Source organism: Marmota marmota, unplaced genomic scaffold (genome assembly GCF_001458135.2).
Source record: "Marmota marmota marmota unplaced genomic scaffold, marMar, whole genome shotgun sequence".
In the NCBI taxonomy this organism is placed as follows: domain Eukaryota; kingdom Metazoa; phylum Chordata; class Mammalia; order Rodentia; family Sciuridae; genus Marmota; species Marmota marmota.
Genome location: NW_025999853.1, coordinates 5,809,779 through 5,836,376, shown reverse-complemented (window position 1 = coordinate 5,836,376; position 26,598 = coordinate 5,809,779). Strand labels below are relative to the sequence as shown.

General features: G+C 42.8%; 1 protein-coding gene across 4 annotated transcripts in view; it reads left to right on the top strand.

Annotated features, from left to right (window-relative positions):
* Positions 1 to 26,598, top strand: part of Rfx4 (regulatory factor X4) — a 159,078-nt gene that overhangs the window by 130,158 nt on the left and 2,322 nt on the right. For 3 of the 4 annotated variants that reach the window (XM_048802632.1, XM_048802640.1, XM_015482810.2), the window contains 4 exons: positions 4,658 to 4,777; positions 5,067 to 5,228; positions 17,609 to 17,771; positions 19,357 to 19,495. In XM_048802632.1, coding sequence (XP_048658589.1) covers positions 4,658 to 4,777; positions 5,067 to 5,228; positions 17,609 to 17,771; positions 19,357 to 19,495 — 584 coding nt within the window. The remainder of the gene's footprint in view (positions 1 to 4,657; positions 4,778 to 5,066; positions 5,229 to 17,608; positions 17,772 to 19,356; positions 19,496 to 26,598) is intronic. The other variant, XM_048802628.1, reaches the window with a different exon arrangement.

The window sequence follows — 26,598 nt, the reverse complement described above, 5'->3', positions numbered from 1 at the left end:
GGGGTTGTGGCTCAGTGATAGCGCACTGTCTGGCATGTGTGAGGCGCTAGGCTCAATTCTCAGCACCACATAAAAATAAATAAATAAATAAAGATATTGTGTCTACAACTAAAAATATATATATATTTAAAAAAGGGCCCAGGATGTGCGTTTATGGTTATGCACCCCTGGTACCAAAAAAACAAAACACTCCCCCCCCCCAAAAAAAAAAAGAGGAAATTAAAGATGAAAAAGTTTTGGTGAAAATTCTAGCAGATCTAATTCAGTAGCAGTTTTTTTTTTTTTAAATCATGATTAATTAGGACTGTGCCAAAAATTCAAGTATGATTCAAAGTCTGAAAAATGACTAATTAACTTACTATATTAATAGATTAAAAGAGAAAAATCATACCATCATCTCTAGGGATACAGAGAAAAACACTTGATGCCATTCAGCTCTCGAATATGGTTTTTGAGAAGGGGATTTGTTTAACATAAAAGATTATCTAAAAATCTGCAACAAACATCATATTAAATGGTGACATTTTAGAAGTTTTCCCCTTTAAGACATGAAAATACAGGAGTGACTTCTGTTAATAATAAATACATGCTGGAGGTCCTAGTCACTGCAATAAGAAAAAAACATAAGAAATGGAACGAAAACACAAAATTGTCTTTATAGCTGTCATGATTGCAGATAAAGAAAAGAGAAACCACAAACTAATAGAGCAAATAAGAATTCAGCCAGGTTACAGATTCAGTAACTGAATAATACTAACTTGAATTACAAATATATATAATATGTATTTGTGTATATAAGTATGTGTGTGTATGTATGTGGATATATATATATATATATATATATATATATATATATATATATATANAGAATTATTTCTAGGTAGTTTTTAATTTCAGTTTCTATTATTCATGGCGCATATATATATATATGCGCCATGAATAATAGAAACTGAAATTAAAAACTACCTAGAAATAATTCTAAGAAATTATTTTAAGATCTTCAAGGACAGATTTTTAAAAGTTATCAAAATATACCATGCTCATGTTTGGAAAGACTCAACTTCAAAAAATATTAACTCTCTTCAAATTAATACATAAATTCAATGAAATTCCAGCCCAAATCTTTCTTCGATTTTGATAATCTGATCTTCAAGTTTCTTTGGAAAAGTAAAAGGCCCAGAACATAAAGATAATGTGAAGGTAAGGAAGAGCAAGGGACAAGGATTCACTTCTCAGACTCAGGTTTATCATAAAGACAGTGTGGCGTTCTGATCATGTCAGACAAAGAGGGAAGAAATAGAGCAGAGAGGCCAAGACAGACTGACATGAAGCTGGCCTTCATCAGCTCCTATAAACTAAGTGTTAAAATCAGTGGAGAAATGTTCTGAAAGAAGAACTTTAGAGTAAATAAAATAAATTTAATTCCCTTCCCTACAACTTCTGAAAAGAAACATCTAAATGAAAAACAACAACAACAACAACAAAATCAGTTCTTAAACTTCTTGGAAGAAAACATGAAGTGATATCTTTATGATCTTGGAAAAGGACAAGCACAAAGGAAAATATTGCCAAAATTGACACATTTGGATTTTAAACTTCTGTTTAACAAGTAGAACATAAGCAAAGTGAAACATAAAAGCCATAGAGAGGGAGAAGATATTTTGCAATGCGTGTAACTATCATACAATGTATAATAAACCTCTTTAGATTTTTTTAAGACAAATACCCAGCGTTTGTCTGATCATTATACACTAGTAGAAAAATAAGCAAAGGATATGAATAAACAATCCACAAAAGAGTAAATTCAAATGGACAATGAACATACGAAAAGATGTACAACTTTGTAGTAATTAGGGTGATAAAAATTATAATGACAGTATCTCATACCATTCAGACTGGCAAATGCTAAATTTCACACAGCCCAGTAACATCATGCAACATTTTGGTGAGCAAGAGTCATGATCTCATAAGACTGAAGTTGGAAGTGCTGTTGGACCATCTATTCCACTTCAGTCCCAGACACCAGGACAGGTAGAGAAATATTAAAATTGCAGCCAGTTTTCAATGGTGAGAAATTGACAACAGAAGAATGGATAAATTGTGGTGTATCCAAACAGTGGCCATTAAAATAGACCTATGCATGTATTATACCATTTACATTGGATTTGCAAACAAAAAACAATATTACATGTACAGATGCATACATACATATATACATACATGTAGCAAGAACATAAAATGCATGTGAACAATAAATCAAGGTAGTGATTACTTGGATGATAATGAGGGGACAGAGGGATTCATGAAGAGAATGCAGGGAGCTTTATCTTTTCAACTAAAAAAATGGATTCAAATGTGATCAAATGTTAACATATTATACAGGCAGGTGGTAAGTATATTGCCATTCATTTTTAAAATTTAGGGTTTTCTGTGTTTGAAGCTTTTTTCATAGGGAAAAAATGCAATCGATTAGATTACCATATCACAACAACCAAAATCTCTTTTGTGTCTATTCTAATATCTTTTTCATATCAGGCTTGCTTGAGCCTCTACCACGAGCCTGGCACTGTTCTGGGTGCTGGGCCCAGAACTTTCAGTGGGAAGGACATAAAAATCCCTGCAATATGGGGTTTACAGTCTAGGGGAGGGAGGCACATCATAAAGATAAATGAGTTAAATATATAGTATAATAGATGATGGTAAGTATTACAGGTGGATGAAGCAGGGGGTGTTAGCTGCAATATATTCTCTCTTTTTCTCCCATTAATCCTTCTCTATCTCCATTTTTATTTTCCTGTATTCTGTTTGCTCTGTTCCTGAACTGTTTATTGCCCAATAACCTTAACGATGGATTTCTGCTTACTAAGACCACAGTAGCCTTTGTGAAGTCAGAGACTGAGCTTCATGCATCCTTTGTATTCATCATACAGCACAATAGCAGGCAGGTGGCAGTAGCTTTACAAACTCTTGTTGTTCAAAGATGATTGAAAATTAACAGACGGATTGGGTAACAGATCGGTGCCATTAAGGAAGAGAGCTAAAGCCCAGATCAACAATTCCCCCCTGGTACTGGCCTCCAAGCCCAGCTCTGGTGTTCCTAAGTGTGGCTTTAGGCATGTTCCTTTGTCTTATCAGATCTTGTTGTTTCCTGACCCATAAAACCAGAAGTTTGTAGGAGATGCTTTCCAAGGTTCTAAAATTGTAAAATTATTAGCCTAAAACCATTTTGACCATCCAGTGTTTTCCAGCCTAATTCATTAATTTGTAGTTGTTTCTTTCTATCCATGTCAACTTGGCTCAACATCCCAGCAAATGATTTCTTTATATGGACTCCTTTTCCTTTTAAGTATTTAATGCTATCTTTTGACTTATTTGACTCTAACTCTATGAAACAAATCGGTCATTTCGTGGTTCTCCAGATAATCATCCAATAGATACCACTTACTAAGATCTGATATGTACTTTTCCTCCTTCTGGCACTTTTGCAATGTAGGTTTTATCATCCTGCTTTTAGAGAGCATCACATTGCATAATGTTTGAGAAGCAACTTCAGGAGCAGACAGACTTGGGTTCAAGTCCTGGTCCTACAATTTAATAACTGTGTGACTTTGAACAGTTACTTTACCTCTGTGTCTCAATTTCTTCCTTTGTACAGTATTATCTCCCATGGTTATGATTAGTATCACATGCATAATCTACAGTGCTTCCCCTTGTGGTTGCCACAAAGCAAAAGCTCAATAAGTATCTGATTTTGTTTTTAACATTCAAAAGGACTGAGGGGAGTAACTTGAAAAATAGGAACAAAAATGCCCTCCATGACAATTAAGAGACAAGGAGGGGAATCAGGAGGAGGATCAAAGGGGAGTAAGGGGAGAGGAAGTGATCGCAATCTGCTATATGCATGTGTGAATGTGTCACAATGAAAACCACTATTCTATATAATAAATATGCACTAATTTTAAAAAAAAGCCCTCCTTCCAAGAGAGTTGTAGAAATGAAACCAGAGACTTTAAGCATAGAAACCAGCACACAGGAAAATCTTTAAAAATGACTGCTCACATTCCCTTTTATGAAATAATCTACCCTACATTGAAAATGAAGAGCACTGCTTGAAAATAACAAATCTTCTCAATCAGATGCCTTTTCTAAGTCCCGTGTACTAAATGAAGTCTCAGAAACACTTAGGGAAAGAATTTAGTTGTTACAAATTTGAAATTTCAATTCTGCTCCCAGAATTATGTTGGGTACGTTGGCAGAAACAAGTGAACTAGAGGGTAAAGTCCCTGCCGTGAACATACTTACAAGCCAAGTGGGAAATACAGTATCCTTCAGGAAGGCAGAAAAATGAATGACCCTATGTCGAAAAGCTGCAGAGAGTGAGGGGAGGCCGGCGGGTAGGTGGGAACTCAGAAGCATGAAGAAAGATGGCTCAGTGGCTGTCATTTTTTTAATGGTGGCATACTAACAGAGAGGGGGATTAATGAAATTGGGAGCACAACAAAGAAGAGCAACCTCTGACCCTAGGGAGATCATAAATGGAGTACAGAAATGAGATTCCCGAACACCCCGAGAACGTGGGAGTGTGCGTTGTCCACCAGGTGGAGGGGGACACGTGAGATGACATGACTTACTTCTCTATTGGACCTTTTCTCACCAGGGTCTTTTCACCTAATCCACCTGATGTTTGATGACTACGTGCTTTACCTGTTGGAATCTCTGCACTGTCAGGAGCGGGCCAACGAACTCATGCGAGCCATGAAGGGGGAAGGAAGCACTGGTAAGCCAGCACTTCACTGGGGACTGACCACCTGGCAGTGGGAAGTGCCTCCCTCCTTCTGTGGTGCATTTCTTTATCCCCAAGAATTTAGTTATGGTGAGTGGGTCAAGTGCCATGGAACCAATAATGAACTCGGACCTGCGTGTCTGTGGGAAGCACCTTCAATGCCATGATAGTGAGTGGGAGTCACCAAGGGTTTTAAGCAGGGGAGTGACTGGTGCGACACAGATTAGGAAGACAACTTGCCTTGACATTTGGCTCTAAGAACTCACCTTTTCTCTACTCGTAGCAGAAGTCCGCGAGGAGATCATCTTGACAGAGGCTGCCCCACCAACCCCTTCACCAGTGCCCTCGTTTTCTCCAGCAAAGTCTGCCACATCCGTGGAGGTGCCACCTCCCTCCTCCCCTGTCAGCAACCCCTCCCCAGAGTACACTGGCCTCAGCACTACAGGTAATGCAAGGTCTGGGGGTGGGGGAGTGGATGTTGAAAGCAAGAACTTTCTGGAAAAACATTCATCTTTAAACTATGAAAGACAGGGCTAAAACCAACTACCCTTCCTGGATTTGTGGGTGACTTGCATGTACCAATTTCTTCATTGGTGTGTCTTCCATATGCTGCTGTTTTCAAGTTGACAGATTAAGCACCTGATAAAATCTCCACTGCCCGAGTGAAGCCACTGAAATTATTAAAGTGATATATAAGATAAATTAATACACAGCCATTCTTGAAAACAAAGTCCCTTTTTTTTTCCATCCCCCTTGCTGAGAAGCTCCTATCTGCTTTCTGGTTCATACCACAGAGCAGTCAGGAAAGTGACCTCCTCTATTCTGCCATCTTGAAAAAAAGGTCCATTCTTGAAAACAAGAAAGGAAACTATGAACCCCAAACTGAGAAATATCTCTGGAAAGGGGGACAAACAGGAAGCCATATTCTAAGCCATGGCAAACAGAAGCAAGGCAGGAGCTGTGAACAGAGCTGGTCATGAGCCAAACTAAGGCTGCCCTCCACGTGACTGTGAGGCTGATGCCACTCACAACCAAGAACCACCCAAGTCTGAATGCATACTCAAAAGAATTGAGAGCAGAGATCCAAACAAATATTTGTGTATCTATGCTCCTAATAGCATTATTTACAACAGCCCAAAGTAGAAAAGGATCCAAGTGTCCACTGAAGGATGAATAAATAAAATGTGGTTAGATACATACAATGAAATATTATTCAGTCTTCAAGAGGAATGACATTCTGATGTATGCTGCAACATGGGTGAACCTTGACACAATAGAAGAAATATCATGCAATTCCACCCAATGAGGACCCTAGAATGCTCAAATTCATAGAGAATGTAGAATGGTGGTCATCAAGGGCTGGAGGCGGAGGAAATGGAGCCCGAGTTTAAGTTTGAGAAGATGAACAGTTCTGGAGATGGATGGTGGCATTGATTGCACAACACAGCAAACATACTCACTGCTACCAGACTATACACTTCAAAATGGCTAAAACGGTGGATTTTATGATATGTGTTTTTTACCACAATAAAAATATCACCAAAATATCGATGGAGGCCCAGTTCCATGAAAGAGGAATAACAAACTAAGAAAAAGGAGAATTTTTGTCCAAAAGAATGAAGTTAACAGGACAATTTGAAAAGAACTGTTAGGATGAGAGCTAAAGGAGTAAAACAGGTAGGCCGAATAGAAAACTAGATCCACTGAAAGAGAATTAGTGAACTGAAACACAGCTGAGGAGTTCTCTGATAATGTGACACAAAGAAATGTGAAGGATAAAAGCTATGCTAAGGGCTGGGGATGTGGCTCAAGCGGTAGCGTGCTCGCCTGGCATGTGTGCGGCCCGGGTTCGATCCTCAGCACCACATACAAACAACATATTTTTTTATTCAGTCCTGCTCAATTATCCTCCCATTACCCAGGTACCAAATCTGGGAGTCTGCTTCAAATCTTTGTTCTTGTTCAATTTCTGTGTTAGGATAAGCTAAGGTGCTATAAACAAGTAGACCCAAACATGTTAATGCAACAGAAATCTATGTCATGTTTGAAAACGATACAGGCAGGATATTCTGTCACAGTGGAGAATCTCTTTCCATGCAACCGTTTAGAAGCAAACATTTCCTCATTAGACTCTGCCATACCCTAGAGCAAGTTCTCAAAGTGTGGTTCTCAAAGTGTGGTCTCCTTGAAACTGCTTTAAAAAGCTTGTTAGAAGGTCCCAGCAGACCAGTTGACTTTGAAACTCTGGGGTTGGGGCCCAGCAATCTTGTTCAACAAACTTGTAACTGTTCCGATGTTCACCAGTTTGAGGACCACTGCCTTCAGTCTGTGCCAAGTTTGTAACTGGCAGACAGAGATAAAGAGGGTATGGAGGACGTCTGAGATGGCATACCACACTTCCACTCAGTCTGTCAGCAGGGACTCAATCACGTGGTCTCATGGAACTGAGGAGAGGCTAGGAAACGCAGGATAGTGGGTAGCCAGGTAGGGAAGGTGAACAGATTGGGGGCAACTGCTGGCACTCTCCCTCACACCTCCCATGTCCCGTTGCCCTAGTGCACGCCCGGACTGATCCATTCTTTCCTATCCCATTCATGCCACCTGGTTCGGACTCTCACCACTTCTCAGCTCCCACACTGCCCACTAGGTTTATTTTGGTGAGAAGCTCCTGCCTCATCTAAGTGCTGGGGCAAAGAACCGGCAGCTCCATGCAAAAGCTCTCCATCTGCAACTCTCTTCACACACTGTTCCTCCTTCCAGGACCACCCCCTTCCATCGTCTACCCGACCCATCTCTTGGTTCTCCTTTGACTTTTTCCCACCCCCAAGTTAGAATCTTCTTCCAGATCCCACAGCATGGGTCTAGTCATATTCTAGTTCTGCTTAGAATAGGGCTGTTTTCAGAATAAACTAGGAAATACATTTTTTTTGGGGGGGGAGGGACCAAAAGAACAGGATCAGATTGCTCCTCTCAGGATGCTATCTTTTGTCATTCATTCTTTCACTCACTCACATCCATCCATTTATCCAAAAAATATTTCTCAAGTGGCTTTTTTTTTTTTTTTTTTTTTGGTACCAGGGACTAAACCCAGGGGCACTTAACCACTAAGCCACATCCCCACTCCTTTTTATTTTTTTATCTTTTATTTTGAGACAAGGTCTTGCTAAATTGCTTAGGCCTGGCTAAGTTGTTGAGGTTGGCCTTGAACTTGCAAACCTCCTGCCTCAGCCTCCTGGGTCACTAAGATTACAGGCATGAGCCACCACACCTGGCTCAAGTAGCTTCTAAACCCTTCTAGATAGATGGTTGTGTGACAATGAACAGTTTGACTATGGTTCGGCTCCTTGGGAGTGGATATTTAGAGGTAAATGTTCTGATGAGCAGATGGGCGATTACAAGATAGTGTGATCAGTGCTAAGTTGAGAGAAGGGACAGGGAAGAGGGGCACCTCCCACATGTATTTGGAGGGACTGGGAAGGCTGGAGAATGGGGAGAAGACATTCTAGGCACAAGAAGCAGCTGATATAAAGTCCTGAAGGGACGGGAAATCATATTATTTTCTGAGAACTTTGAGTATATGTATCCCTGGATTAATTCCTTCCCCAAAATGAAGGAATCTGTCCAGAAGTACTAATAAGAGAGGGGATGAGCAGAAACTTAAGAGCTTACAAGGTGCCTGCCCTCTTTTATACTTTTTCCAGGGGCAAAAACTTGCCAACTAACTCAGTGGCCCTGTCTCAGCCACTACTAAGGAAGCTGGACTCTGAAGTTTTGACAAGTCGGGTTGTCAATAAGTGGCATTAAATCAAGGTTTGATTTCACTTTGGGTAGACAGCTACAGAGAGTCCTCCTCTTTGGAGAAATGTAGATTTGAGCACTGCCATATTTGTTTACATAGATGTACCTGAAATCATATTTTGATTTCTACTCCAGCTTCATAGTGGGTAGTTTTCTAACTCAGAGAAATTGTAGAGAAAAGAACAACTTTGTTCACTGAGCACAAAATGCTGTTTGCAGCCCTTTGTTCACTCAGGTGTTTTTTATGATTGGATAACTGTCCTATGTCTCCCACCTCCCTCAGGAGGAGCAAGGGCAGTGGGAGCAGCCAGGAGCAGTTTCTGAATAGTCCTGCCCACGTGTCCCTGCTGCCACCAGGGAGACACACATGTCTGTCAGTGATGACATGCTTGCTTCTGAAATAAACAGGGAAATTATGCAAATAAAGCAGTTCTGCATTATGAAGCTGAAATAATTTGAGTGAAATGGTTTCTCACAGTGTGTCAACTTATCAAACAAGGGTACTCTCAGGACATGAGAGGAAGGGAAGATTGTGCAGGAAAGATTTCTATAAGCTAGCTCCTCATAATTCCCATCCGGCTAGTGAGTCTGCCTAGCTCTCTTCATAGCAATTTGGAGGCCTAAAGTGTGGCAGGTGTGATAATAGTCAAGGCCACAGGAATATCACAAATGTGTTCAGAGATTTTTGTGCAATGTGTTCAAGAGTCATAAAAGTAGCTTCTTAGAAATACAAATGTGAAACAGGTTCTCTTCAGATGACTGTAAGCTTTGAAGATTCTGGCACATTCCAGCTTTGTTCTCAGCTATCTCCGGGGGGGCATTAAAATGTCATCCTATATAAAACTATGCATAATATTTTTCTCAAATACCACTTTTTTTGCTAAATTAGACTGGACCTTGGCAGGCAATGGGTCACAGTCTTAGAGGAAACATAATTTCCTAACAACGTATATGGTTTTATGGGCTTATAATAAAGCACAAATTATTTATTCATGATGTACACCTAAAATTAAGAAATTTATTATGGTAGGCTTCTTAAATTTGAGGACTTTCACTGAACAGCATTGCAAATTAGAAAATAATTATGTAAATCCTATAAAATGGATTTGCCATTTTTTTCCTAAAGTTAACTCAGCACATGGTTTTCACGCCCAGTTAATTTTTATTTGTTTTTAAATCATTGCTTGATTTATATCCCATCTACTTCCCAAAAAGTTTCTGAAGTAGTTTATGATAAAAACAGGAAAACCAATCTTTTTTTTTTTTAAGACCAAAATCAGGAAGCAAGAAATAAAAGAAAGATGAGGTAAAATTAAAACAAAACAAAAAAAACAGTTGGCTAAAAAGTTTTGTTTTGTTTTTAAACTGTAAGTGAAAATTTAAGTGGCCCAGCTCCTTTGTTGGGTTTCCAGCATACCCTGACTATTACTGACCAGTGGATGCATTATCAGGTTGAACTAGTTGAGTGTCAAGGCTAATTGTACCCGTGACTCTCCAACAAATCAACGTCTCACTGTGGATGGACACTTCCTCATTTTTTTAGCAGCGAAAGAGAGAACAGTGTCATGACTGCTTAGTGAGCACAAAGTGAAAATAAGTCCATTGCACAGAACTTCTGGCATTCTTTGATACAAGGATAGGGAATCCAAAGCAGTACAGCTTCAGCTTCTCAGGAAAATGGCCACTCTGTGCATTCACATCTGTCTAGTCCCATATCCACACTTCACGTATTTCTAAATAGGCTTCCTTAAGACTGTACTTATTGTTTTCAAAGCAGGGAGGGACAAAGAAAGTACTCACTAGGTCCCTAAAGTTGAACCTGATATATGGCCAATGTTGATTGGGTTTATTAGTCTATGGCCAAGTCATGTTAAGAGATAGGCCAAGGATTCCATTTCAGTGGATTTCTGCAAGGTGAAATCCAATCCATTTGTCCTCTCACCCCCAACTTTGCGGATTTGCCATCTCCCCGTGGCCAGCAAAGTCCAGCTATCTTAACTTTAGGGAAAATGGGCTTTTCCTCCTCAAAAGCATGGCAGGTGGTGCCAAACTATCACCCATTTAACATGACATTGGACTGTAATTCTTTAATGTCATTTAAAGAAAATGTTGGACTTCTATGCTGTCTGGGTCGGGCCACCGAAGGGCTCTAAAACCCCCGTTTATGATGTCACGTTAAGTATCACCTCCTTCAACAATGACAATAAAAGTTAACTATTAAACTCATGTTTTCAACTTCCCACCATGGGTTCCCTGCAACACAAAACCAGAAAATTAAATCATTGAGATGTGAGGATGCCTAATGAAACAAGAAGCAAATTCCTCATAAATGGCCCTAACTGTAAAACATCTGCCTGCCCAGCTGCATTTTCAGCACATCAGTTGAGGATGTAACAAAGATGACTGACCCCTAGTCTTTCCAAATAACAAAAGCCCAGTTATTCTGAGGACAGCTAAGCTGAGTGGGACATGGTGCATGTGTAGCCTGCCTGCAGACCTTGGTGACTCATTTATAGTGAATTCCTCCCCTTTCAATCCCGGCTGCTTCCTTTTCTTTAAAGGAAAAGAATTAAAATAAATACATAAACTGGGACTAAAACCAGACTGTTTGATGCATGCTGACTTCGCACCATCAAGTGTTGGCTTGGTGTTGTTGGGACCTTGGATTTGCTCCTTCGTTCTCATTCCCTTTTTCACTAAATATGTATTCTGTGTCTCATCTGTGCCCTGGGGGTACAGAAGTGAAAAAGACATCATTGCTGCTTTTGTGGTACTTTTATTGTTGTGGGCAAGAGTCAATGCAGAAGTAACCCCCCAGGCAAATATATAGTTTCAAATCGTCATCCGGGTTTAGTGGTGAATGCTTGTAATCCCAGCAGCTGGGGAGGTTGAGGCAGGAGGACTTCGAGTTCAAAGTCAGCCTCAGCAACTTAGTGAGGCCCTAAGCAACTTAGTAAGACCGGGTCTCTAAATAAAAAATAAAAAGGGCTGGGGATGCAACTCAGTGGTTAAGCACCCCTGGGTTCCATCCCTGGTACCAATAACATAATAACATTAAAAAGTCAGTTCTACAAGTGAAAATAAAAATGTGCTACAAAAAGGTACAAAATGCGGACCTGCCTTAGTTGATAGAGACCGCCTCTCTAAGGATGTGATATTTGCCTAAGACATGAAGTATCACAGGGAGCCAGCCACATAAATGTTGGGGAGGGGAAAAGAACATTCTAGGCAATAGGGACAACATGTGCATAAGCTTGAGGCAGAAAAGAGCTTGGAATAGGTGAGGAGGGACTGGAGCACATAAATAAGGGAGAGAGGGTCAGTTGATGAAGTTGCAGAGAGAGGCAGAGGCTGAACAATGAACCAACATTTCTTTCTGGGAAATGATTCATTTGCTTGCCCCTGATCAGTTGTGTCAATCAGATTTTGGCCATGGAAGTATTAGTGAAATGGGAGGTTTCCATGATCAGGAGGTATTCTTCCTAAGCACAGCTATGTGAAGGACAGATGACAGCCAATGGGATATATATAATATAGATATAAAATCTTCTTTCCTTGTCTCAGTCTTGAAGGTTACAGGAAATGTTTATTAACATTTCCTGAATCAAGCAGAAATTAAGCAACATGGCCCCAATAGAACTTTCAGTGATAATGGAATTTTTTAAAATCTGTAATCCAAAACATTAGCCACTAGTCATGTGTTTCTATTGTTCACATCAGATGTGGCTAGTGCAGCTGAGGAACTGAATCTTCAATTGCATTTAGTTTCAATTAATTTAAGTTTAAGTAGCCATATGTGGCTAATGGTTGTTGCTTAGGGTAGGGCAGCTCTAGAATCTCGTCAACACTTAAAGGAGCTTATTTCTTTAAAAAAAAAAAAAAAGAAGTACAAATAGCTTAGGTTAGATGAAAATTTGAGTAATATCTATAAGGCTTAGGATCCCAGTGGGGAAAAAGTTCAAATGATTTGGTACAAGATTTGAAGGGAACAGTATAACAAGTAGCCTGGGAAGCAGTCTAACTTTTCACAAGTTTACAGCAGGCTCTCACAATTTGATTTGGAATGGCCCTCCACACACACAGCCTTGCTACCCAAAATATGGTCCATGGACCAACAGCATTGCCACCCCATAATTCTATAAATGCCCCATTCCCAACCCACAGAATCAGAGAATTGGTAGTTAGTCAGTAGTCAGAGACTGCCTTTCTAAGGAGGTGATATTTACCTAAGACCTGAAGAATCGCAGGGAGCCAGCCGCATAAACGAGAGGAAAAGAACATTCTAGGCAATAGGGACAGCATGAGTGCAAGCAGGAGGACATGCTGCACTTTGAACCGCATCTCTGGGAATTCAAACACCCATCCAAGTGTGAGGAGAATGGCTGTTTGTGGAAAGATTTTAGAGTTGGGCAGATCTGGGTTCAGATCCCAACTCGGCCATTTTCCTGGTCAAGTCCTTCAACCTTTGGCCGTCACTTTTCTTACCTCTACAAGGAGGTAATACTACCTACTTCAAAAGGTTGTTGTGAAGATTAAATGAGTCAATGTATGAAGAGAAACTAGCGTGGGGTCTGGCTTATGTTAGATGGTCATTGCTAATTTATTCAACAAATCATTTTTGACAGCTATTCTGCTCCAAGCTCCCTTCCTGTCCTGTGTTTAACACCCCTTCCAAAACAAACCAAAAAAACATTCGGCAAGAGGAATGTTTTGTTGGGGATGGGAAGAAATGTTCCTGTCTAGCACTTTCAATACTCTCACTGCCTCTTGTGAGATCTTCATTGAATTCTCAAGGATCAGGGACTCCCACCATTCTCCTCAGCCCTTCTAATAAATAGGGATGTAAGAAGGGAGTGGGTGGAGCATGAAATATGGGGAAATATGGGAATTAGACAAATAAGAGACGGTTGTTCTTGTTTTACCAACAAATAAAAAGCACTAGAGCCGTCTTTAAAATCAAGCACAAAGTGTTAGCTGCACAGTTTCTTTCATTAGTTTCCTTAAAAAGAAGCGACCACAGCAGCAATTCTTGCTGGAGGTCCCTCTGGTAGGAGAGGGAATGCAAGGGGTGTTCTTTTCTGCTCCCCAGGCAAAAAGGGTTTCTCACCCAAGCCAGTAGGTGTTAATCTGCTTAAGCCTGCCTGAGTGGACGTGTTAGATTGCTGGCACATGGCCATTTAGAGGTTTTGTTCCCCAGACCACAGGAGCCTATTTTTCCAAGAGTTCCACTAGCTTTTTGTTTGATAACGTCTATTTCTAGCAGCATTTACTCCTTCAACAACAAATTCTATGGAACAAAAATTTATTGAACACCTACTATTTGGCAGACCCTCTGTTGGGGATACAGAGATGAATAAGGAACAGTTGCTGTGCTCCAGGGGCTCGTACAAAAGTAACTTCTGCTGCTGCCTCTCAGGTGATGGCTATTATCATCATGTCTTCCTACTGCTTGGAAAAAAAAAATCCTTTGGTTTCCTGGACTGCCCCTTATAAATATCCACTGACCTTGCTATACTCCCCTGAGGTCACAGGGGCTTAAAGGGTTAATTACTTGCTTGTTGTGGCTGGCTCATTGTTCTCTCAAAACTATGCCCCCCCACACACCAATTATGTTTCCCAGAGTAAAATCTGTTTAATGTATTATGTTTTACTTTTTGCAGAGACAATATATATTTGTTAGAAAAAAATAAAGGGAAAATTTTAAAAATCATCCCTAAATCCCCAGAGATAACCTGGTTTAATAAAAATAGTATTTTTTAGATAATAATATTTTAAACATAGGTTTAAAACATAGAGGGCAGACATGCTTAATACAATCATCTGAGATGTGATCATTTGGGGATTTTTCCTTCTGATCTTCTTGCATTTTCTTATAAGTGATGCCTAACATGTAGTCTTCCAAAGTCATTATCTTTTGGAGGAAGAATGTGGAATAGATGCATAAAGCAGGAAGAGGTACTCTCAGCCATACTGCTGAATAAGGACGCTAGTGATTTTAGAGGAAAACATGTTTAGACATTTGCTGTAATTGATTTTAAATTACTGTTCCCATAAGTGTTCTGTCACTAATGTGTGAGGCAGTTTTCTGTTACTATTTAAAAAAATGCTTGAGATATCGCACTTATGAAAAGAGAAAGTGTACTTCTGGGGTTTTAGAGATTTCAGTCCATGATCAATTGGCCCCATTGCTTTGAGCCTGTGGCAGCACATCATGGTAGAGCCGGTGGCAGAGCACGACCTTTCACCTTGAGGCCAGGAAGCAAAAGCCCTTGGAGATCCTGGCCACAGAGTCCCCTCCAAAAATCTCCCACTTGCCACCATGCCCACCTCTTGAAGTTTCCACCACCTCCCAGTTGTACCACCCTGGGAATCAAACCTGTAACACACGGGCCTTTGGGGACCACTTAAGATCAAACTATAGCATCCAGTGATAGAATTGACCCAAGAAACTTGTATTCATCCCTTGAGGTGTACAATGAAAAATATGAAAATATAAGTTTTATATAAGAATACCTGAATTCATAATGAAGAGAGCTTGAATACCATTTAAAAATATGCCACATGTCAGGTTTTTTGACATATCTTGATTAATATAACAGTCCAGCAAGATAGATATTATTACTGCTCCTTTACCAATGATGAAACAAAGGCCCATAAAGTTGAAGAGTCTTGCCCAGGATCTTTTAGCTAGTACACACAGAATCAGGATGCATAACAGAGACATTGTGATAGAATAGAAAGTGTGCGGCAGTCTTGGGTCCCACAGGCCACCAAAGCACTCTGGGACTTTGGTCAAGCTATTTAACATTCTGTGCTTTTCTCTGATGCCTCTTCTGCGTTCCATGTTGACATGAGGAGACAGTCCTAAGAATAAAGATGAAGCCTATTGTGAGGATGCTGTCCAGGGTGTTGTTGAACAGTTCACAGTTGCCTCTTTCTGAGGGTGTCTGAAAGAAAGTCCAGTTTGATCTGAATTCCAAGTATAATATTACTTCTGAGAAATTTGTTTACTATCTTATGGCTCCTAACTGGTTAAGCTTCATTTTAGCATTAGTTCTAGAAAACTCAGAGCCAAGTTTAAGATCCTTACATAGGAAGAGTTTGGATCTTTAGGATATGTTGTGTTTTGCCTTATTCCTGATTTCATTTTTTACCTTCAATTTTGTTTTTCTTCTTTCATATCTACTTTCATATTATCTTTTTGAATCTTCTTTATTTCTATGTGCTTCCTTTATTTATTTATTTTAGCTTTCTGTTTTCTCACCCATGAACAGGGGACAATATTTCCCTGAACAATTGTCTGAAAAGCCCTGAGCATGGTGCTCAAAAAATGATATCTCCTTTTCCTGTTCTTGGGATGAATCTTTGTCTCTTTTCATTAAAAGAGAAGGGCATTGGTCTGGGGTTGTGGCTCAGCAGTAGAGTGCCCACCTAGCATGTATGAGGCACTGGGTTCAATCCTCAGAACCACATAAAAATAAATAAATAAAAGAGAAGGGCATTATTTGCATTCTAAAATATTCTCCAGTTTACAAAAGGGCTCACTACAAGATTCTTTTAATAATAAAGCAATGTATTTAAAATGAGTTTCCATCTCCACCTTCTTTAAGGGAGGGTATTCCTTACTGACGTCCTATCACATGGTTGGCACAGTGCTGATCCCCACTAACTTTGTGCCACCTCCTCCTATGCCCCTGTCAATGCATCAACTCTCCTGTGCCATTTATAAAGCCCTGGAAATGAAATGAACTAGATTTTTAAAAATGCAAACCCCCTTTCTTTAACTTCCTAGAGGAATTTTAAGACAGAAATGGTCTGCTGCAGAAAATATAGAATTGGAGGACCAAATTTTTCTCTTTTATTTCACCTTTAAAAAAATGGCTTCCCTTGAATCCTCTTCCCTCCACATGTTTATTTTCAGTATGTTAACATATTTTTTTAATTAAAAAAAATTTTTTTAGTTGTAGTTGGAACACAATACCTTTATTTTATTTCTTCATTTTCATGTGATGCTGAGGATCGAACCCAGTGCCTCATACATGCTAGGAGAGCACTCTACCGCTGAGCCACAACCCCAGCCCCACTATGTTAACATATTTTAAAACTTATCAGAAATGAAATTGTCCAGTGAGTTTATTATAAGCTCATTAACAATTTCTTAAATTTTCTTTTTTGAAAATTATAACCATCTTACATCTAAGCATCTTGAGGGCTTTTATTTTTGTCCGGCTCCCCTCCCCACCATAGTGCTAAGGAGCACTTTCAAGGTACCCAATTAAAAGGAAATAAATAAAATTAATGATATGTATGGAATCAGTCACAGTCCAGGTCTCTGTCTAATAATCTTCAAAAAGACCTGGGCAGGCAGAGCCCAATAATCTACTTAAGTTTGCTTAAAGCAATTTGTTAGATCTTTAACACCTGTTGAGTGCTTAAAAGTTAATTTTCAGGGCCTGCCTGGGCTCCATTGCCTGAGATCTCCTGTGTCCTTCCTCCCTTTCTTCTTTCCTTTCCCCTTTCTTCCTTTTAAATTTTTTATTAAGAGTCTTTTGGTCACCAGGTTCTGTGCTAAGCGCTGGGGATCTCATGGTGGACAAAGCAGACAAGGTCTCTATCCTCATGAAGCTTACAGTCTGTGGGGGAGGGCAGGCATTAATTATATCGTTTTTCTCTAATGGGTATAGAATTAATTGCAATAGGAGCCATCAAGGCCCTGACCTGGTGTGGGTTAGGAGATAGCCCCTCTGGATTAAGATATGAAGAATGAGTGGGTATTAAGAGAGGGACAAGGACTAGGGCAACAGAAACAGCATATGCAAAGGTCCTGTAGTTCTAGGAATTGTGGTACTCTGGAGAAAATGAAAGATTCTGTGGCTGGACCAGACAGGAATATTTCAGGTAAATGTCCACGAAGCCAGAGACACAAGCCTTGCAAAGACTTTGGCCTTCAGTTCAAGAGTGATTGGAAGCCACTAAAATGTTCTAAGAAAAACTTAGTAACCAATGCATCTTAATTTGTCTCTGCAGGAGCAATGCAGTCGTATACCTGGTCTCTAACATACACAGTGACAACGGCTGCTGGGTCCCCAGCTGAAAACTCTCAACAGCTGCCCTGTATGAGGAGCACTCATGTGCCCTCCTCCTCCGTCACACACAGGATACCAGTTTACCCCCACAGAGAGGAGCATGGGTAGGTGACTTTCTGGGATGCAGCGAGACTTTAGATTTAAGGTGGGGTTCACTTAGCAGCTATTTCCCCAAAGGATAGGAAGGCTGCCACTCTTTGTTGGGTTGTCATAGTATGCTCAGTATTGTACTGTGTATAACTGTCACTCATAATCCCACGCAACCAGGTGATGTAGGTAGGTTGGTGTTAGCAACCCCATTTTGCAGAGGAGGAAGCTGAGACTTGGGGGTCAGAGCAAGTGTGTCTGCTCCAAGCCTGTATTCTTCCTCTTTACCCTCTCCAGCAGTCCAGTCTCCCTGAAAGGCTCCTTGTGAACTCTGTAGATGTTCATAGCTTTGTACTAGGTCCAAGTCTCTGTGACTCCATTTAGAGGAGGGCTTCCCTACCTATGGGTGGGAGGTCCCTGGAGAGGGGTAGTTATTTCCCAGGCACAGGGAATCCCTGGAGGTTCCAGCTCTGTACCATAGATAAATAAATCATTTGTTTTGCCCATTTTTTTTTTCTTTTCAAATCTGGGCAGTGATGTTGGTGTGATGAATAAACTGCAAATCAATTCATTTGCGGGTGTCCCCTGACATAGTAGCCCATTACGCACTGTCTTTCATTAAAGACCCTAAGCTTATCAGGCCTAGTGAGTAGATCTGAATGAGATGTCAGAAAGAGATGCCACCCTGTAGTTCAGGGAGCCTCCCTTGCAGCCACTCACAGGCCAGGTTCTGAGGCACCAGCTGTGGGGCACCAGAGGAGCCAGGGAGGACCTCTCTAGTCCCTTGCCCCAAGGGGCCCAGCCTAAGGCAGCAAGGCAGAAACCCTGAAGGTGGGCACAGGCAGGAGGCTGGTGTACTTTTCCATATTTCTGGGTGCCCCTGAGGGCCAATGGGGAGCCATTATTTCCTCAGGGGGGCTTTTAGAGTATTTTCTATACGTTTAGAATAGACTACAGTTTTGTTTCAGAGAGTGTTTTGAATCTGCAGGAATGGCAGAATAGACACTCCAGGGTCACAAGTCAGCATCTTGGCCATGGAGATGTTATAAGGGCTCTGTGGTATCGAGTGTCTTCACACACATGATCCCTAGAAAAACCCTGTGCCGCATTTGCACAAATTTGCAAAACAGGACTGTGAGTAGCCCAAACTCACACAGCTAAAATATAAGGGACTCTGGCTTAGAACAGGGGTCTCTGACACCCAGTGGGTCCTGCCGTGGCACTTCCTGGAAGAAGAGGAAGGGGCAAACACAAATCCCTGCTCCACTTCTTTTCCCCTCTCCCCCGTTTGGTTTCAGGATGTAACATGGGGCCGCTCAGCATGGAAGGAGGAGAGTTTCCATCACAAATTGCGTTTTGCTCAGAGCTGGAGTCCATTCCCTGAGCGCTTGTGTCGAGGGCGCTGAGGGAGAAGGGAAAGCTACCTGGGGTTTTAAACTTACCAAAACAAGGCTGCATGGAGATAGGAATCAGAAAGAAGAAGAAAAATAGGAAAAAGAACAAAAAGGGGAAAAAATAGATGAGGTTGATTTTTAAAGGTGTCAAACTGATTTGTTCTCCTTGTTCTGACTCACCCTGTTCAATGCGCTTGCCACATTTTAGGTACACGGGAAGCTATAACTACGGGAGCTATGGCAACCAGCATCCTCACCCAATGCAGAGCCAGTATCCGGCCCTCCCTCACGACTCGGCCATCTCTGGGCCACTCCACTACTCCCCGTATCACAGGAGCTCTGCCCAGGTGAGTGGATGGTCCTGCTTGGTACCAAGTCCAGTCAACTAACAACCAGTAAGCACCTTCTGCAGACTCTGTGTGGCCCAAGAGTCCCCAAGGAGAGCAATCCTGTGCCACTTTCCCTCACTGGTCTGGATGGCTTAGCAGTTCTTTAGTCAGCTCCTCTCTCTGACTTCTCTAATGTCAGGATCCCATGGGCCATGCATCTGCTGTCCCCTTCTAGGAGGCCACTGTCACTGCCTGTCAGGACTAGCATCTCAGCGTCACTCTCACTGGTCTGCCCCTTTTCAGTCCAGTCCACATGTAATTGGAACCAGAAAAATCTTCCCAAAATGGACCCATTTTTGATCATTCTTAGGCCATACATCTCCTTGGGTTTCTCACTAACAAACTGCATTGTGGCCCCGGGCAGGTGTGAACCAGGGTTACATGTGGGACACCAGAGCCAGGCATTCTGCTCGTCTTTCCTCTGCGTTGGCCCCAAACACAACTGCTCACAGGTCCATTCAATTCTGCATCTAAATGTCTCTACCTCTGTGCTGCCCTTGCCTCAGCCTCAGCCTTTTTCACTTCTAACTTAGTGACAGAAGACCTTCTGGTGGCCTCTGTATCTCTAAAGCATGCCCTATCTCATGTCTGTCCCCTACACTGCAGCTGGAAGAGTCTTTGGAAAAAACTGACCGTGACACTTCTTCTTTGATACATCATTGCTTTCAGGGTCAGGTTCAATTCTTTAACTTGTTTCCCAAGATTGTTATCTTTCTGGTCTACCCACCACCCTCTCTACCCCTTGTCCTCACCATGTATTATTCCTCTGGCTGGGTGTCTCTTCTGCTTCTCATTCAAGACAAACATCTACCTCTTTTGTGACATTTCCTGACAGTACTGGCTTCCTCCTTCCTTCCTGGCGCACTTCCTTATCAAGTGCTACTCTCTGAGATTCTGCTTTCAGTCATACGTCTTACACCCTGTTGTCACCAACTTTCCTGCCTAACTCTACAGGAGACCCCAAGCTCCTTCAAGGTAAAGATTAAATCTATATCCCCAGGTCACAGGAGAAGGCACCATCAAAAAGATCAGCTAACTTTTCCTGCACTCTTAAAAAGGAGCCAGGTTCTGCGCCAAGCACCATGTACATCCTCTAGATAACCCTTGCAGAAGGGAACTTGAGACTCTGGGTAACTAACTGGCCTGTGCATTTGAACCCAGGCAGTGTGACTCCCATCCAGGCTCTCAGGCCCCCCACCCTGTGCTGCCTCTCAGAGATGGGCTGTCTCTAAACATTCATATATGAAAGGTACCATCAGCACGAACAATGGTTTAGTGAGCTGAGCGCATGCACTCTATGCTGCAGGTGTGGGAAGCCATGGCTGATTCAGGGAGTGGTAGAATCAGAACTGTGCCTAAGAGACCTCTCAGGGACCCCATAGGATGAATCAGAAAGGAAGAAGAGGCAGAGGGCTCAGCTCCAAAGCACTTGCAAGAGCCTAGGAGAGACACAGCAGGACCACAGGATAGCAGGATGAGGCTAGGAGGGAGGCCGCAATGACATCAACTGTCAGCACACACTCTGGCCTCCTGGGGAGAGCAACGAGGAGAATGTAGCCATAACACAGGGGCATTGGGGGCCAACAGGCGTTTGTTTTGATTTCCATGTACAGTACCCAGTGGAGCCCTGGTTTAATCCCCAGACAGGCCAAGAAGTTGATTCCACTAAATGCTTACCTGGGGCATTCATTATAGGTCTCCAGCTACGTCACCCAGAGATGCCAGCTCCTTAGGTACTGCCTCTCCTGGGAGCAGAGTCTGTCCTCCTCTCTGGGATCTGGGGAATGACTAGAACTGCTGCCACAGCCTGGGTCACCCTAGGCACAGGCTGGCAGCTCCTTCATTCATTCGTCTGTTCTTCAAGTGGTTGCTGGGGGCAAGCACTGCTGGAGGCAGAGCAGGTCTGCTGTGCAAGATAGTGTCCCTGAGCCACAGCTCCGGGCATTATGGTCCCTCCCTCCCTCCTTTACCCCCACACCCCTGCCAGGAAATTTCAGGAGCTGGTTTTCTGGAGTGATATTTTAAAGCCTTGACATAAAAAGAAGCCAATGTCTCCTCAAGGGTCATGCAGACCCTGGTGATCAAAGATAGATCTACAGCATCTGCTCTGGAGGCTGCAATAGACCGAGAGTAGAACTCTATCGTATAATAGCCTGTCTTAATAGAAGGACCCAAGATCTAAACCAAAGCCCCTGGAGGGGCCTTCTCTATCCTAGATATAGACTGGGTGTGAGCGGCCCCAGGGCCCTTGTCCAGCTTCTTTGTCACTATGGTTTGTGATGCTCCTGTCCCAACACACACACACACACACACACACACACACACACACATACCTTTCTTTCTCTCTCTGTACTTTAATGCCTTAGTCTCCATGTGAAGTCATGTGGGGAGAAGATATTTATATCACATTCTACCCAACTTGATGGGCAAGGGACAGTCTCACCTATAGAGGAAGCACCCATTGTTTTTCATTGACATTTGTGCGACAAGCACTGCTCTAGGCACTTTCAAATACATGGACTCATTGAATTCCCCTCACAACCTAGGAAGATGGCATTTTTCTTCCATTTTTAAAGATGAGGCAACAGCTGCAGAAGGCCACATACCCCATGTCATGTATCCAGTGAATGGCTAATCAGACTCAAATACAGATTCCCGAGTCTCAGCCCTGACCTGAAGCCAGTGGCACTGAAACTGCTGTGCTTTGCAAGGTAGAATGTAAATTCCGAAAGTTTCAAACAGAAGCAGATACCTTATTTCCTTCCTTTGATTGATTGGTTCTTTAGTTTAAGACTGAGCACACAGGGTTAAATTTACTGCAGGGCTAATTAGTTTTAGTTGTCCAGAGCCAAGGTCAAGTTATCCCAATCCTGACTCAGTGAACATCACATTCACGTATCAGACTCACTGGGGGGATGACCAGTCTGAATTGAAGAAAAACCACAATTCAAGAAGCATACTTGGTCATCTGCACCCGAGTGACTGCGGTTAACGTCTGCAAATGAATGCCTCTGGGCCTGCCTGCAAAAACTGATATACACATCCCAGGAGGGCAGTGATCATATGCGTTCCTGCATTTACATGCTCACAATAATTTTAAGTCAAATGAATTTTGATGTAGAATACGTATATGCCCTTGTTTACATGACTCGTTTGCATAATACTTGCTTTCTTCCTCCAAAGTACAAAAGTAAACCTACCAGCCCTGCTTGAATTCTCATAACCTATGAATCCATGTGTCCAGATGCATGAGATTTCACACTGGAAGGTTGGAATTATTTTAGACCATTTTGCTACTACACAGCACTCATTCTTATCAAAGTAAGTGAACAAGGAATAGTTGACTACTAATTCCCAAGCTCCCCATTCCCATGTCTGACCAAAAAGAAAATACCAGAGCAGATACACAGCTATAAAATATTTCTGAGCCTCATTCAATACATGCTTATGGAATCGAACTTCTGCCCTGTCAGCAGCCATGAATGTGAACAGGGACCCTAGAGCTCAAATACCATTTCATCAATCAGAAGCTGTATGGCTGGGAATATGCTTAGAATGAACCAGAAAACTGTTCCTTATTCCCCATCTGAATTGCTTAGACCCAGCCTTGTCAGCCAATCACCACCTCTCACAAGATCTCCAGCTACTCAGCCCAAACCAGCCCAGCGCCATTAGCCCACGGTACTCTTAGCATCTTAGGATAGTATCTTGGGCCAAAGAGGAAAAAAAAAAAAAATAGTCAACCATAATGTTGTAAGATCTCTGAATATAGAGGCAGGTTCCCTGGGTTCAAATTCCAGCTCTGTCTTTGATTAGCTCTGTGCCTCAATTTCCTCATCTGAAACATGGGGATGATGACACTACTATTTCATAGGCTCACCGTAAGGGTCAAGTGAGTTGATAAAGGTTAGAAGAGGGCCTTGCTCACAGTTAACACAATTTGTACATATTACTATCCTTTGTAAAACCAGATATAATGTTATTACATTTTGTGTGATCATATAATTAACTTCTGTCTTCTTCACTGAACAAGAAGGCAAGGACTGGGTTCTTTTTTCCTCACTATTCCCAAGGCCCTGCCTAGAGCTTGGCCCTTAATGGGTTTTCAGTTAGTGCTTATTAATGAAATGAATGAATGAATGGATCTTCATTCTGGGGCTATGTTGCTGTGTGACCTCAGCAGGTCATTTCCCTTCTTTTGATGTCAATTCACTTACCTGTAAAATGAGAAGTGGGATAAGATGGTTAGTGACTATCATTAGTGGGCCATGATCCTATGCAACTCAGAAAGGAAGAATATTAATAATAATGAACACTTTTTAAAAACTTACTACATGGAAATCCTGTGTTTCAATATTAATTTAATTCATAATGACCCTAAAAGCTCAGCAGATGTGGGCTGAGATAGATTTTTGGGGAGCTACATCCTCTTCCAGAAGAGGCCAAGAGGAAGCCTTCCTGGGGGCGGGCCCTGGCAGTACTTGGGTACCGTGAGAGCCGCCTTTCATAGGAAAACAGTTTGTGCTCCAGACTCGGCCACCTTTCAACCCTCACTCAAGTAGCAGTCCATTTGGTAAGGGGCAAGGATAAAGGGCTCATTCTTCCCTCTCCAAATGTAGGAAAGTCAGCTCCTAGTGTGGGGAGTCATTTCCCAAAATAGACTTCCTAACTCAGTTCCAAAGAGGCCAAGAGTCGATCACGCCAAGATGGACTTATGCAATGGCCCTCTGGTGGTACCTTCAACCACACACACACACACTCATGTGCACACACACACATGTGCCCACAAGCACCCCTCACGTACCTTTCTCAAGGGCCAGTAGCTGGTGATTTCTCTCCATTTTAAAATTGGTAGCAACAGCTTGTGATTTGACCCAGAGAATGGTAACTTCCTGTTATAGGCCCTCAACAAAAAGTGCCTTTATTCCAGGCAGAGCTCTCTGGACCCCGGGTTTGTGCCCAGCATGCCTAAGGACCTTGTGTGAAACCAGATGTGAAGTATGAAAGGTGAGGAGGGTGCCACTGGCCGGCCCCTGCCACTCCCAGCAGACTAAATAGTGGTTTCATTGGTCCTCTTAATCACCAGGCCAAGACAGCGGCACCTCAGCCCTCTTGCCTTTCAATGGTCTCTTCACCACGGGGAAAACGAGTCACTGACTCATTTGCAATTAGCTGACCTAACAGGACAGAATTTTCCATGCTGGATTCATTGGTAACAGAATTGTATTGTCACACTGGAGATATTTTGAGCCAGTCTCATTTCCAGGCAATTGCTCTTTTGAGTCTATGACACAACCTCTGGGCACAGCTGCATTGAGGGTCCTTGACGAGACACAAAAACACACTCTTGAGCTCTGTGGGAAGAAGCTCCAGTCCATACCATGACATTTTACCTACACAAGCCAGGAGCAGGGAGGATTCCTCAGAACCAGCCGGCTGGGGCCAGGCCAGAATTCCAAGCCTGGGGTCTGTGGGGAAGGAGGGAGCCTGGTGAAGGAAGAGGACAGCTTCTCAGACTGGCTTCCGGAAGAGTGTTGTCCTGTGATTGGGCAGCGGCAGGTCAGCCGGTTTGGGGCAGTCGGATTGACATGGGGAAAATGTGCTACCCAGGGTGGGACTGATTTTATATGTCAGCTCCTTCACCAACTCTGTGTCCCGTTGGGTGTGGGTTCATTTCTATAATATGGGGTTGGATCACATGATCCCTAAGGTTCTTTCTGATGGTGATGTTCCAGGGTCCATTCACCAAATACGGTTTGGCACCTGCTAGGTGCCAGACACCGTGCAGATGTGGGGAATACAGTATGAACACAACAAAGCCCCACTGGAGACAGCCATTCAGTAGGATGGTGAGGTCCTGGCCTCAGAGAAGGAGGGTGGGGCGTTCAACTTCTGGAGATAAAAATGTCCAGAAAAGTCTCTCGGAGAAGTGACATTTGAGCTGAGGTCTGAAAAGGATCCAAAGTCAGGTGTGCCAGGAGCTGGGGGCAGGGCAGTCAAGAAGGGTTCTAGGCAGAGGCAACAGATAGGACCAGCTCAGTGTGCCACAAGACCAGAGGGTGGCCTCGGTACCAGCAAGAGACCATGGGGCAAGATGGTGTGTACATGTCCAGCAGATGATGTGTACTTGTCCAGCAGGCTCACTGGGGAGATTACCAGAAGGGGAAGAAACAGCTGACATCCTGTTTCCTTGGTCAGTCTCTCTGGGATTTTGAAAAGCCTACCTCACAGGCCTGAGGGCCGCCCATGGCTGCCACACCAATAGCATCCTGCAAAGCACATGGGTAGGCGCCAGTGTTTCTGATCTGACTTGGGAGTATGAAAGCCTTGGCGTGCTGTCCACAGTCTCCTTGGCAACAGCCTGGTGCCTCCCCAGACACCTCCTACACGCTTTTCCTTCTTTCCTGACTGTTCTCTTCATTGCGAGGGGGCTGTGCCGTGCTGTAAGGCACGCTGGCCTACCTAGGGGAAACACTCGCTGCTAGGTTGGAATCCCTCTTTCCTGATCTCTGGCCAGCTGGGTTTTTGCAATGCTTCAGGCCTAGGAGTCTGCCCCTGCTTCCCTCAGAGTGCCCCTGAATGGGGCAGAGAGGTTCCCTTGTCCACGTGGACTACAGTGAGCAGCCACTGTCACAACCCCCTCCTGCTGTCTAGGTTTCAGCCTGTCTGCCTCCCTCGCTGGAGGCAGCCTCCCACCTAATCCCTTGGGGCGCCACTTTCCAACTGTCAGGAAGACAGATGGGGAGCAGAAGAATTCACACATCCACACACTCTCTCTCCTCCTTGCAGTCCTTGCCATCATTGTTGATTGGCTCCTGTCCTTGTTGGGGTGGCCCTCAGCACAGCAAGGAGATCTTTGTGCTGACTAGCCTGCAAATGGGAGCTTTCAAAGGGAGCCCTTCGCTCCTCCCCTTCCTCCCCTCTGATCCTACTAAAAGGGGCTTATTTGCATAGCTGTCTTGGAAACAGAAAAGAATGTAAAAGAAGCAGCACTTCACAGGCACTTCTCTTCCTAATCCTTTCTAGAGCTGCTTCCCCTCTTCTTGTAGCCGCTAACACCT